Below are 13,750 nucleotides of genomic sequence, written 5' to 3'. Positions count from 1 at the left end.
GAGCTCATCTCAGTCTCCCCTCTGGCAGGTTCAAGCCATTCCCCTTGTCCTGTCCCTGCAGGCCCTTGTCCAAAGCCCCTCTCCAGGTTTCTTGGAGCCCCTTTAGGCACTGGAGCTGCTCTAAGGTGTCCCCTTCAGGAGCTTTCTCTTCTCCAGCTGCCCCAGCCCAGCTCTCTCAGCCTGGCTCCAGAGCAGAGCTGCTCCAGCCCTCAACTTAATCCTCAACTTAACAGACAGGGCCTGAAATCTTGGTGCTCCTTCATGCACACACACTTCATCCTCTCCCTGCCTTTCCCCTCCACGCACTGTGGCACCTACGTGACTGGCTGCATTGTACCACCACCACCACTGTACTGCAGCAGGGACCTCAGGTGACACCTTAGCCTGTGATTGTCCACTGGCATTCCCAGCCACAAGCTGTGGGTATATGTCATCTAAAGCCATGTTTAATCTGCAAGTAACTCTGAACTTATGTTTGTAGGAAGGTCTGGACTCGGCACCTTTCCATTGCCACCACTTCACCCACTCGTGGTGTCAGCAGTACCTGGACCAGGCACTGGTCAGGGCCCCAGTGAACTGTCCTAAAGAAAGACCTCACCCTACACCCTCCCCTGCAGTGTTCATAGCACTGCTTAAGAAGTTGTAATTAACAATCAGTGAGACAATAGTGAAATACTCTTGTTTTTTCCAGCTGAACTTCTCTCTCAGGAATAGAAACTCCAGATTTCCCAGGAATAAGTACAGATAAAGGACAGAGTTTTCCTTAGGCAAAGCGAGTGAATTATATCGAATGTGTGATCTTAGATGCTTGTGCAATTTTGTTTCAAACTATAGTTTGCTGCTTTTCTAGTCCCTTTGGTGTTCCAGGTCAGCACTCACGTACAGGCTAATTACCACCTGAGGGTACTGAGCAATTAGGCATAATTAATATCTCAACATTGCACCACTTCCTGATTTTATTGCTATTCCTTCCCTTCTGTAAACTGCTTAAGAGCAAAAGATGATCTGCAAAAACCAGGGTGATGAGAGCAGATTTACGTATCGTTTTTAAAAAACATTTCCAAGTTCTATTTCCACATTCTTTAACATTCCCAAGGGGCATTTTTTGCAAGAAAAACCTTCATTTCTATTAACACTTCCTTCCCCCCTTTGTGCTATGAATGCTGTGTTTGCCTGTCTCCATTAACCTCACTGTTACCACTAGGACATCCTCAGAACACAAGCTGGACCCTGGTCCTCCAGAGAGGACAGCCAGGCCTCAGCTGCAGGAAGAAGCCAGAACAGTGGCACCACCAGAGCTCAATGGCCCTGACCTCCTCCAGCACAGAGCCATGGCCAAGGAAAAACCCAACAAGGTGGTCTTCCTTGTCAGAACCCCAACAAAGTGGTCTTCACCGTCACTCCCTGGACCGGGCATGGGATGCTCCTGCACGGAGCCGGGTTGGAGACGTCCCCATCCCAACGCAGTCCATGGTGGCGGTGACCCCATCGCCACCCCTCACACCATGGTGCACCCTCCTGCTGCTCTCCCCTCCCATCCCGATGGAACCCAGCCGCTGCTGCAGGGTTTGGGAGCAGAGCGCAGAAAGCTCAGTGGAGGGCAGCACAGAACCACTTCTCCTCTCCGTGCAGCCTGCACATCCCTCCGAGCTGCAGCACGGGGGGACACCAGCTCCGCAAAGCGGGTTTTAAGGGAAGGAGCAGTGTCCTGGTCACAGACCACTCCTGTGGCTGGTTAACAAAAGACAAGCAGGGCAGGAGACGGGAGATGGGATTCACCTCTCCATGACTTCTTGTCCATTCCAGCAAAGAGTGTCGTTCTGAACAGCAGAGCTGTGGCTGCAGATGTACTCTGGTAAACTGCTGTAGAAACTGCTGTGGGACTTCAGCTTCGTGATGAGCTCCCTGGAAGAAAGGGGGAAAAGTGGTGCTCAGCTAAAAGAGGAAAAGCATCTGGTTGGTGCATTGTAACCGGTGAGAGCAGTCACACAAACACAACATGAAAGCAGTGGGTGCAAAGAAGCCATGAAGCACTGGTCTTATTTCTGACCTCAAGCAGCATTTTGCATTGTTCCCTGGTGTCATTCAGTCAAGGGCTGAATCCATGTTTCTTAGGGCACAAGTGGCTGTGACAGGAAGCAGCAGAACCTCAGCCCAACCATGCAGCACATCAGAGCCATACGCACTCTCTGTGCTTTCGCTGCACCTCAGGAAAGGTGCTGCTGGCTCAGACCTTGGGGCACACCTGAGCAGCAAGTGCCCAGGCTGCAGCAGTCCTCTCTGCTTTGCAGAAAGCAATGGAGGCCCTTCAGGAAGGGACAGCCTTGTCACTGTGTCTGCCTGACATCAGCCATTCAACGTCCCTGCAAGGGCAGGTGGCATTTCTGGCAGCAGAGCAGAGTGGAGATGCTCAGCACAGACCTATACACATGGGTCACACTGGGTTTCATGCTGCACCTTCAAAGGACCTCTGTCCCTGGCAGGTCCCCTTCAGTGCAAAGATGTCAGGACACAGGCTGACCCCAGGGATTCCCACAGCCACTAGGAAGGGGACAGGAGCTGCAGGGGTGGGATATGCCCATTCCCCAGCACAGGTCAGTCCTCTCAGAGGCACTCAGTAGCTGTCACTGGGAAATACTGGCAGATTTAATTAGGCAAACAGCAGAAAAAGGTGATCATAAGAATAGCAGGGACTGGAGGGAATAAGACTTGGCCTCATAGCCTCCTGGCTTGGGTTCAGCACATTTTCCCTTTGGCAAGAGCTTATTTCATCGCCTCCTTCCTCTCTGGGGATGATGATGAGGGAGCAACACCTCTCCCTGGGAGCACCATCAGGGGCATCCTCTTGGTGCCCGCAGCAGTGGGACTCCATGTCCTGCCAGGGTGGGACCAGGAGGAGGCATCCAGCTCCCTCCATCCCTCCGCGCCTCTCTTTGCTCGGGGATTCCGTGGGGTTTCCTCTCCATCCAGACGAGGTCCCCGACTGCCAGCTGGTGGCAGGCGAAACAAGGAGAAGCAGCGCAGCAAAGGCAGCCAGTGCTGCTCTGCTCTGCCTTTCTGCTAAGAGCAGCCTCTGGGACGAGCCGAAGCACCTCCAGAGGGTGGGAATTCAGCCCACAACCCCGCTGCACGAATCGGAGGGGTGCTCCAGACATTCCCCTCCTGCATGAACCACCCCCCGCAGCCATCTCCTGCACTGGGGCTTACGGTGGTCCAACCAACACCATTTTGAAAGCCAAAATGAGGCAAGACCTGGGCCTTTAGTTACACCAAACCCTGAACAGCACAAGTCTTAACACTGCCCATCACACCCAGCTCTTTACCTCCTAAGCACTGCCTTGCTCCCGGTCCCACAGACCCCGGCAACACTGGGGGGAACTCCCCTGGGAGCAGAGCTCCCCCCTGGGCAGGGAGGGGAAGGAAAGGGAGGAACTCCTCCAGACCTGCAAGTTTGAGCTCACAGATCTCATTGCAGCAAATTTCATTAGACTTCACAGCTCTCAAAGGACATCTCTGCAGACCCTGGGCTATGTAACCCAACATGTTGGGACAACAGAGGAATGCAAGCCCTGGTGCTGTATCTCATGGGAAGCGTAGCAAGAATGTGGTCCTGTTACTCTTTAAAGAGAAATCCATCCAACTCAGTCTATCCCCAGCTCCAAAACTTGCCAAGCTTGCCTGGTTCTCTTCCACAGGGATTCTTCTTGTACTCAGACAGCAGTAAAGGCACCGCATATTTCTGGGTGTGCTTTCAGATCCAGGGGGGAGATGCTTCTCCCTGACACACCATCATCAACTCACTGAACCACAGCTTCTGATTACACAGGGCAGGGGCACAGGGTGCAGCATCAGCAGGGGAGGCACCTCCTGCACTCCAGAAGCATTCAGGAAAAGGCTGCTAACATTCCTGAACTACCATGTCAGACTGCACGAAGAAGCGAAACGAGTCCTCCTTACCGACAGCCAGTGTTACACACAACATTCCAGCCTGGAGCGACCATTCCCACTTATAACTACACCTAAGAGCATTTCTTCCATTGAAGTGCCCAAGGAACTCAGACAAGGCATTTGTTGTATGAACCTGGGTGCAGAAAAGCAGGAGGCAGTTTTACAGGTTAAAAACAAAACAGATACACTGGGTGAGGAAACACATGGAGACACCTCACTGCACTTCAGAGCCGGCCACAGAGCAGCGCTGGTGTTCAGAGCCAAAACCAGCGGCAGGGTTATAGATAAGGGAAATAAGGAGCTCTTCCACCTGCTTCCACAGGGCCATGCTGTGCGGTGACTGCTCCTGCAGCCCATGCAGACCCCGCGCCCAGCCCCAGCACTCACCTCCTCCTGCTCGACAGAGTTTCTTCTCGCTCGATGCGAGTCACCTTCAGGACTTTGTTGTCAACAAACAGGTCTCCGGGGTAATGAGCTGCTCGATACTGCCTCTGCTGAGCGTGGCCACACAACCGGCTGAGCTGGAACACACAGACAGCAGCATGAGGAAGCGCTGGGATGAGACACGCTGCAGGAGCGTAGCTGAGCTGGGCACTGGTGCCTGCACACCCGCTGCTCTGTTGTCCCATCATCCCCGTCCCTCCCATGGCTGGCACAAGCACCTGAAGGCAAACTACTGCCCTAAGGATGCAACCTCACTCTTGTACAAATATCATATGGGAGGGAAGGCAGGAAACTTCAGGTAAGATTTTTGAGCATCAAACTGCCCCTGTGGCTATCAAAACCCATAGTAGTACATTACTGCATGTGAGATGATTCCAAACCCAGGTAGGATTAAAATGTAGACTTCTGGGTTGCAGGCACAGCCAGCAAATCCCCCTGTGTCAGATTAGGCCCATGCTGGCAGGTGGGAGCTCGAGGTGTTCCCTGATGCTCCCTTGCTGAAAGCCACATCTCAGGACTCTGTGCTCCATCTCTCTAGCCAGGCTTTTAGGTAACACTGAAGGTAAATCCTTAGACCTCGGTTCTGCATCTTGAGGGGGCTCCCAGGTGCCCAGGGACAAGCATCACACACATCATCACTAATTAAAAACCATCAGGGCCTAAAATACAGCAACAACGTGACTACAGCAGTGTCACAGCACGGGAGGTCTTGGTTAACAGGGCTGTGCTAATGACACAAATTAGCTCGTTAGCATAGAGACGGTGGTGATAGTGATGCAGGGGTGAGGGAAGCGATCCAAACACCTCATTACAGCTCTCCCGCATGGCCACTGTCCCAGGACACAACCTGCAGTCCCTGCTGCACGTGGATGGACATGCAGCAGTTTCCTTCTCTGGGAGACCACTGAGGGACAAGCGTCCCCCCGAGGCACTGCTGCTGCTGAGACTCACCTTTGGCACCCCCCTGTGCTGTTCTGCAGGGCTCATTGTGCTGGGTTCTGATTGCCAGGATCACAGCTAACACCAACCCCCCTTTCCCTGAGCCTCATCCCATACCCATGTCCAGGCTCGGGACAACCATGTAAAATGCCTGTTCCTTGCAGCACCTCATTTATCTTCACCGCACACTGAACCAAGACAGCTAGCTAAACTCCAGCTAGCTGCATTCTGGAGGCTGAAAGCACACTTGCTGCCCAAAGCTACAAGCATCTGATGTGTAAAGAGAAGAGATTAATTCTGTTCTATTACATCCTGCATTTGAGTGGGCAAATGAATTAGTAATGTCACCTCTTTCGTTATCAAGAGCACCACAGTTTGTTTGCTCAAGCTGCTGTACAACAAAGAGTAAACCAGAAACCTCCTGGGAGCTGGGCACTGCCACTTCTAGTTCACAGTGTGGTGGGAAGAGATGCTGCCCCTGCAGCTCCCTTTGCCAAAGCAGCTCCTGCAGCTGCCTGGGGAGCAGTTTCTGCAGCACCTTACCTCTTTTTGTCTCCACTGCCCTCCCTTGGCCGTGTTTCCTCTCCATCTTGCCAAACCAAGTCTTCCAGAAGAAGGTATCAGCCCTACAGCCCTCCCTGAGTCATGTGGCAGGCTTAAAAAACAGAGGAAGGGCATGAGAAAAATGCTACATTTTGGGCTGTTTTCTTTGCCTTTTGGGTTTTCCTATCATCCCTCATTCCCAGGTAGTCCCCTGACACAGGCAGCCAGGACGAGGAGGAAATCACAGGACAGCAGGAGATCTGGACAAGGGCATTTGGGATACTCGGCATGGGTACGGAAAGAGGAGGAGAGGTGGGAAAAGGTCAGATAGTTTAAGCTGCCATTTGTGGTGACTCCCTTCGGTTCTCCCCAGCTCTGTGAAAAGCCTCCCCCTTCCCTTTCCCAAAGCCTGCCTTTCAGCTGGTGAAGCCTATTGAACCCCAAAAGAAGAGGATCAAGGATGCTGAAATGCACTGAATGGGTGGGGAGGGCCAGAGCACCAGTGGGGACAATGGCACCCCCCAAGAGTGTGCTTCCAACAGCAAAGCAGCCGGGCAGACTGGAGCTGCCTTGTCTCCAGAAGGAATCACAGCCCCTCTCTCCCATCTCCAGTGAGGAGGGATGCAGCTCAGCCGCATCCTCACAGCCCTGAGTGCTCTCTGGGTACCACAGGCTGCTGCAAGGGAAGAAACCATAAACAGGATCCAGTTAGTGTCCCTGACATGGGACAGCAGATGAAATCTTCATGGAGAGAAGGTGGAAAGTTTGAGCAGCGCATCCAACTTTTCACTTATTCATCTGTTCAAGGACCAAGTAATCTTTTCAGGAACAAACCCAACCCTGCAGCCCATCTTGCAAAGTCATGGTGAAAACGATTGTCACATTTTAGTCAAACAAGAACCCGGCTGCGATTTGAACTTTAACTAAAGTGAGAGAAGGCAGCAGTAACAGATTGCAGCTCATTTGCAGGGCCGGCGTGGTGCATGCTCTGGGGGGAGAGAAGGATTTCACAAACCATCTGCCAAAGTCTGCTGGGCCACAAGTGGTCCGAGGACAACAGCTCGCAAATCCTGTTTCAGTCTTTCCCCCTTCCCGAGTCCCTGCAATACATGAACCCAGTTTCTCAGCCTCCTCCTATTCTAAAGCAAGCTCTAAATTTTACAAAGGCCACAAAAATGCCACTGTGGGGCAGTCGGAGAAGGAATGACACAAGCCTCAGACCTGGGGAGGGAAAAGGTGTGATGCTGCTGTGGTTTAACCCTAGCTGACAACTAAGTACCACACAGCCACTCGCTCCACCTGCCCCTTCGTGGGATGGGGAGAATTGGAAAGAGATAAAGCCCAGGGTTGAAGTAATAATAATGTAATGATTGAAATGAATTAAAATATAATAATAGTAATAGTAATGAAAAGGGAAATAACAAAAAGACAGAGAGGAATAAACCCCCCCAAAAACAACTGATACACAGTACAATTGCTCAGCACCCGCTGACCGATACCCAGCCCGACCTGAGCAGTGATCGGCACCTTCCAGCCAACTTCCCCCAGTTTCTATGCTGACCATGACATTCCATGGTATGGAACATCCCTTTGACTAGTCCTGGCTGTGCTCCCTCCCAATTTCTTGTGCCCCTCCTCACCAGCAGAGCATGGGAAAACAAGAAGCCCTTGATCAGGGTAAGTGCTACTGAGTTAACAACTAAACCATCAGTGTGTTACCAGCCTTATTCCCAGACTAAAGCCCAAACACAGCACTGCACCAGCTACTAGGAAGAGAATTAACTCTATCCCAGCCAAAACCAGAACAGATGCTTCAGCTCTTCAGGTATCACTTGCTTTGGTAGGACCAGCAGAGCAAGGACAGGCAGATCCCAGCAAGGCAGTGACTGTGCCTGCACGAGTGGGAGCAAAAGGAAGGTGGCAGATCTAATCATGTAGGTTAAACCAGTATTGAGCAACAGTGGTTGCCGCACTACAGCACTACTGAACTGAGTTACTACTAAACAGGAGTCGGCTCAGTGAACTCAGTTACTACTAAACAGGAGTAACGTCGTTGCCTCCTGCCATACAAGTATAAATGTGAACTTCAAAGCAAACCCACAGAATGGGACCACTGGCTCCTGTCCTCGGGCTCCGCACATAGTCAGTGCAATCCTAAATAGACATGAGGCCTTATCTACAGTGTACTCGGTGCAAGAGTCTCTTATTTCATTCACACACACAGTCCCAGACCCTGCTGAAGTTTGAAACATCAGGCCACAGAAAGAGGAATAAACCAACCAAACGGCAGTGAGGTTTTAGGCAACGGGGATTGGGGGTTTGTTTGTTTTGAAGAGAATCTGCCAGTCACCGAAAAACCGCCACGAGGGGACACAAGAAAACCCTCCCAAAGCCCTGAGCTACAAACACCAATACTGTAACAGCCGAAGCACAATTTCCCTGCCCCAGCTCATTAACAAAACACTAATTAGCCAATTTCATCACCCTCCTCCTTGCAAGTGTGACCCAGGCCATGAGGGGAACGTTTTGCCTCCTACCAACCACTCCAGTTCTTTATTCCAGCCGCAAGGAAAGCCCATGCCCACAGGTCAGCAGAGCTCCTCAGGGATCCAGCAGCTCCCCGGCCCACTGGTGGTCAACAGTCCCTATGCCCGATGGGGAAGCAGCTGGTTCCTGATGCCCTCGGGAGCTGCAGGCCATGGAATGGCTCCACTTTAGTGGGAACATTGATTTGAGAGGAGCACAGGGATGACACTAATGGAGTAGCACTATCAGCCTGCTTTAATGCTTCCCCATTAATTTAAAGTAAGAGGTGCCAGAGGACTGCAGGGAGCTTGTTTGTGACCGCATGGAACTGACACACCATGAGCAGCAGGGACCAGATCAGCCACCACAGCTGCTTCCTGCCAGGTCAGCTCCTGGTAAAGCACATCACTGGTCCATGTGCGTGCCTGCAAGCTAACAAACTGGACCACAGGGCTAGGGTTAAACTACAAGGCCAGGTTGGACACAGGGGCTTGGAGCAACCTGCTCTAGTGGAAGGTGTCCCTGCCCGTGGCAGGGGTTGGGACTGGATGAGCTTTAAGGTCCCTTCCAACACAGACCAGGCTGGGATTCTAAATTATATCAGAAAGAGAGCAGTGACCACAGCACTGGGTTCTGTGCAAAGCATCACAGCTATAGTGCAGCTGATGAGGGAAAAACCCCCACAGGCACCCCAGCCCAGCTACAGCAGGATGGGATCATTCCCAGCACTGGGGCCACCAGCTGAACCCACTCCACTGCCCAGGCACACAGAAAAAACCTCTCACCTTGCACATCAGCAAACAAATCCAGGGGGAGAAAGACTGGAGAGCAGCACACGTGTGATCCTCAGCACCAGTCAGAGCATCACTTTGAAGAGTAAGAGAGTTTTAAACGTACTTTTCCAGAAGATTTACAAAAACAGCTAATCAGCTTCCCCTTGGAAGAGAAGAGAGTGCATTAGACACTGTTGAATACCTGCTGCTGACACTTCTCATCCAGCCCTGAGCTCTGCTTTACCGCAGAGCTTGCTTTATTTGACCTTTGCTTAAACTTTACACAGAGTTTCCATTTGTCTCCTCTGTGCACTCTTCTGCTTATAGATTCATTCTCCAGGAAGACACAGTATTTCTTTCCCCTCAAGGGGATAGCCTCATTTTTGAAGATTTCCTCCTGCAATCTTTGCTCTCTGGAGTTCCCAGATGTCATTTTACACCTATTCCCGAGTTTCCTTTGGGAGAAGCTGCACATGAAAGTGAAAAGCGATTAACTCTTCTAATTGATTTGAACACAGCCTCTGAAAGGTGATTTGCTATGGTATGCACAGAAGAGACCTCAAGAAAACCTGCTGCCTCCAACGGGTGCCCACTAAACCCTGAGCATCGTTCCGCAGTGGAGCCCGGTTTGACCAGTAAGACTGAAAGGCTCAGCAACGCAGCTGCCTGCATTGGTGCTTCTTCCCCAATTCTTGCAACAACCTAGTCTGCCACACATCATGCATATTATTAGCATTATAAAGAACACATTTGCACCCCGTTTATCTTCAAAGTAACCATAAAAGTGAACTTACAGTCTATTACTGCTATAGAAACCCGCTTAATTAAATTCTAAAGGGCTTAAACCAAAACTATACATTGAGATGATGTGGGATAGAACATAAACTTTTTAATAGTAGTAACCAAGCACATTTACCATCTCCACAGGTGTAATAAAAATGCTAATCTGTGGAAATGTTTAGACTGTGGTTAATGTTTTGTCGTGTTAATTTCCCCAGGGCTTTTATTAGGGATTTAAATCTGCCACAGTGGCCCAGGGATGGCATCGCCTTCCACAGCGTCACACCACGCTCCACTCCCCAGCCAGAGCTGATGAACAGAGGCGAAGCAGCACTTAGCTGGGACAAACTTTCCTATTATGTGCTTGTAACCATTATAGACATTTTGCCAGGAAGATGGCAAAGAGACAATTCTCCACTCCCTCACTCTTCTCACAGCAGAAAATATGATTACAGGCATAAAAATGCATTTACAAGCTTTTATTTTCGGAAGCACATCATTATTAACTATCTGATGATTGTGCTGGTTCCAGGCACTCGAGCAGAAGGAACAAACTGGGCATGGTGACACAGATGTCTTATACAGACATTTCACTGAAATTCCTTATTAATGGAGTACTAAGTGTTATTAATTAGCTTTACAGGATTCTAGTCTCCATTATTCAGACATCACCTTGCCAGGATTACATAGGAGACAACATCCTCACCCACTCAGGCGGAACAGCAGGAAGCATAGGAAGTGACCTCCTCCTCTCCGTGCCCAGGAGAAGAGCCTTTAATAATGCATCACCTTTAAATAATGCAATGCTGTAACATGTAAAACGCACACTAACACTAATGCTTAAAACAACAGAGTACCTGTCACACCAGCGCCTGCGGTGACGCCCCACACGTGCTGCCAACACACGCTCCACATGCTCAGGGACCCCTGCAGCAGCCACACCGGGTCATGCTGAAGGCCATCACCACCAGGTCTTCAAACTCCTCCAGGTCACAAAGGCATTAAGGAAGCATTTTTAGAAGGAAATATAACTTCATTTTTATAGCCCATCCTTCATGTAAAGCATCACAAGACACTGCAGCATCACAGCAAGAACACAGGGCCTAGGAAGGACCGATGGGTGCCCCCTCCCTAGCCTCATTTCTTGTCTGCAAAGACAGCTCTGGCCACTGACAAAAACAAGAGAGGGCTCAAGACTTGGTGGAAGAGGGACTTTTTACAAGGTCTTAGGGTGACAGGACAAGGGGGAATGGCTTTAAATTGAAAAAGGGGAGATTTAGATTAGAGATTACAAAGCTCTCCCCTGTGAGGGTGCTGAGGCGCTGGCACAGGGTGCCCAGAGAAGCTGTGGCTGCCCCATCCCTGGCAGTGTTCAAGGCCAGGTTGGACACAGGGGCTTGGAGCAACCTGCTCTAGTGGAAGGTGTCCCTGCCCATGGCAGGGGGCTGGAATTAGATGATCTTTACATCCCTTCCAACACAAAGCACTCTATAATATGATTCTATGAAGAGGAGCCCTGGCAGACCCCAGCTGCTGACCAAGGTGCTCACCATGCCCTAGTGTGACCCAAGGGCTATCTGGTGCTGGTTCCTCAGGCCAAGGAGCAGGATGTGCTCCCCCACAGCCACATATATTGATGTGACACAAGGGCTGGTGGGTGTGATGCACTGTGTGGTTATGTGGCCGTTCTATCCAATGCCCACGTCAGGGCATGGATGCAGCCCCCCCGGAGGGAGCAAGCCGCCTGGGAGGGCGGTGGGGAGAGCAAAGGAGTTTTGAAGGGCTTCAACCCTTGGTGCTAACTGCTGAAGCTGGAGCATCCCCATCTGTACTTCCCCCTATTGCATTGGGGCTCAAATAGCTTGATCAGACTGCAGTTCCACCCCTGCTCCCACTAGGACATGTCACCCTGTCCCCAGGAGGACCTGCTGCCCGGTGCTCCATTCATGTGCTGCAGCATCCAGGGTACCTCCAGCATTGCATCCGACCACATCCTGACCCCTGTGCAGACCCAGCTTCTCCCAGGACAGGCTGCCCTTTCCCTCAAAGGCACCGTGACCCCAGCTTGAGTGGAGCCCTTTCAAACCTACACATAGTAATGCAAACAAGATGTTGTTTCTTCCTGGCATTCCCAGCATGCAGCGTTTCGCCCACTGAAGAAAGCTGCTTTGTGTTTGAGCAAAAGGCTGTTTATTGTTATTTATAGGTAGAGAGGAAGTTGGACTAAATGAGCACAGTTGTTCCTTCTGCCTTTACAATCCATGACATATAATTAAAGCACAATTTTTCAAGTCAGTGTTTCCCTCCAGTGTTTTGTTAATCCATATTTAACACTAAATGTGGTGTTTCAGTTATGATGGTCTCACCCCAGCAGCACACTGCAGGGCAGGAGGCTGGTGCCCCAGCCATGGCCCAGACCAACCACCTGGGCCAGGCAAGAAAAGAGCGTTTGCTTCATTTTCAGCAGTTTGTCCAGGCGGAGACATTTCCTGGATCACTAATGCCCCCATTCTGATTTAAAATAGATCTGCACAACAGATACAGATAGAAACAATAGAAAGATACAAGAGAAACGGATCTGTTTCTTAGACAACCAAACGTGGAAAGAGTCATCAGCCTAAAGGGGACAACAGAGCCAAAGGGAAGATGCAGGAGCAAAATCCAGAGAAAAGCAGGAGCGTGATAGACTGACCAAAGCCAGAGTGAGGAGTGACAGTACCTGGAGAAGCCCCGAGTCCCCAGCGTTCTGTGTGACTGATGTGGGGCATGGCAGAGGCTGCCCCTGATCCAGGCTGCTGCTGTGCCTTCTGGACTATGATTCCCTGCAGAGGCTGAAGATACTCCAAACCCAACCAGCTGATTGCAACGTTAGCACCAAATCACCAAGCTTGCCAGAAGGTTCTGCGAGGGCTGAGCAGCTCTGCTCTGGAGCCAGGCTGAGAGAGCTGGGCTGGGGCAGCTGGAGAAGAGAAGGCTCCTCAAGGGGACACCTTAGAGCAGCTCCGGTGCCTAAAGGGGCTCCAGGAGACCTGGAGAGGGGCTTCAGACACGGGCCTGTAGGGACAGGACAAGGGGAATGGCTTTAACCTGCCAGAGGGGAGACTGAGATGAGCTCTGGGGCAGCAGCTCTTCCCTGTGAGGAAACAGGCTGGGGCCAAGCTGGGCTCCGGGCAGGCGCCGGGTGCTTGTTCCTCTTTTCCCTGGTTAATGGGTTTCCTTCAGAGAGTTCTGTGGGGTTTAATATTGCTCCATGTTTGTGCCTCGGGTGCTATAGAAAGGAACAATCCCAGAGAAAGAAATCCCCAGCAGCTTAATTTGCAGAGGAAAACCAGATACCTGCCATCAGTGTGGAACATGAGCCAGCAAAGCTGGAGACAAGGCCTGTAATAGGTTATTTAACAGCAGCTCTGTCAGCTGGGTTGCAAACGTGGTCAATACCTACGAGTCCAACTTCCCCCCTGCAGCCATCAGCAGAGATTCATTCATTCTTTGAGAAATACATCGTTTAATAATTAAAATGTTACTGCATGGCTTTTTTCTTGTTGTTTTTTTAAGCCAGACCCATTCCATTTTGGAAGTATAAAGCCATTAGAATGTGTCAAGCAGCAATTAGCTACTGTACACTGTTTATTCTTGAGTATAATCTGTGAGTAGAAGGGCAATATTCTTAGAAACGCAGCATTAACTTGTTCCTCAATGACTTTAATATGGCTCTTTTCAAATTGCTGCTCATAAAATCTCAGGGAAGAATTTCCTGATGATATCCCATCTCCTCAATTAGTTCTCTATCAGCAATC

The 13,750-nt window shown here is 50.7% G+C and overlaps 1 protein-coding gene across 1 annotated transcript in view; it reads right to left on the bottom strand.

Annotated features, from left to right (window-relative positions):
• Positions 1 to 1,775: 1,775 nt before the first annotated feature.
• The window catches only part of GPC3 (glypican 3), a gene marked incomplete at its 5' end in the record, with an annotated part of 75,710 nt that continues 63,735 nt past the window's right edge, over positions 1,776 to 13,750 (bottom strand). Inside the window, 2 exons of the mRNA XM_010018960.1 lie at positions 1,776 to 1,905; positions 4,336 to 4,469. Coding sequence (XP_010017262.1) covers positions 1,776 to 1,905; positions 4,336 to 4,469 — 264 coding nt within the window. The remainder of the gene's footprint in view (positions 1,906 to 4,335; positions 4,470 to 13,750) is intronic.

This window comes from Nestor notabilis, unplaced genomic scaffold, assembly GCF_000696875.1.
Source record: "Nestor notabilis isolate BGI_N333 unplaced genomic scaffold, ASM69687v1 scaffold3120, whole genome shotgun sequence".
Taxonomy (NCBI): Eukaryota; Metazoa; Chordata; class Aves; order Psittaciformes; family Psittacidae; genus Nestor; species Nestor notabilis.
This window is presented reverse-complemented; position numbering and strand designations above follow the sequence as displayed.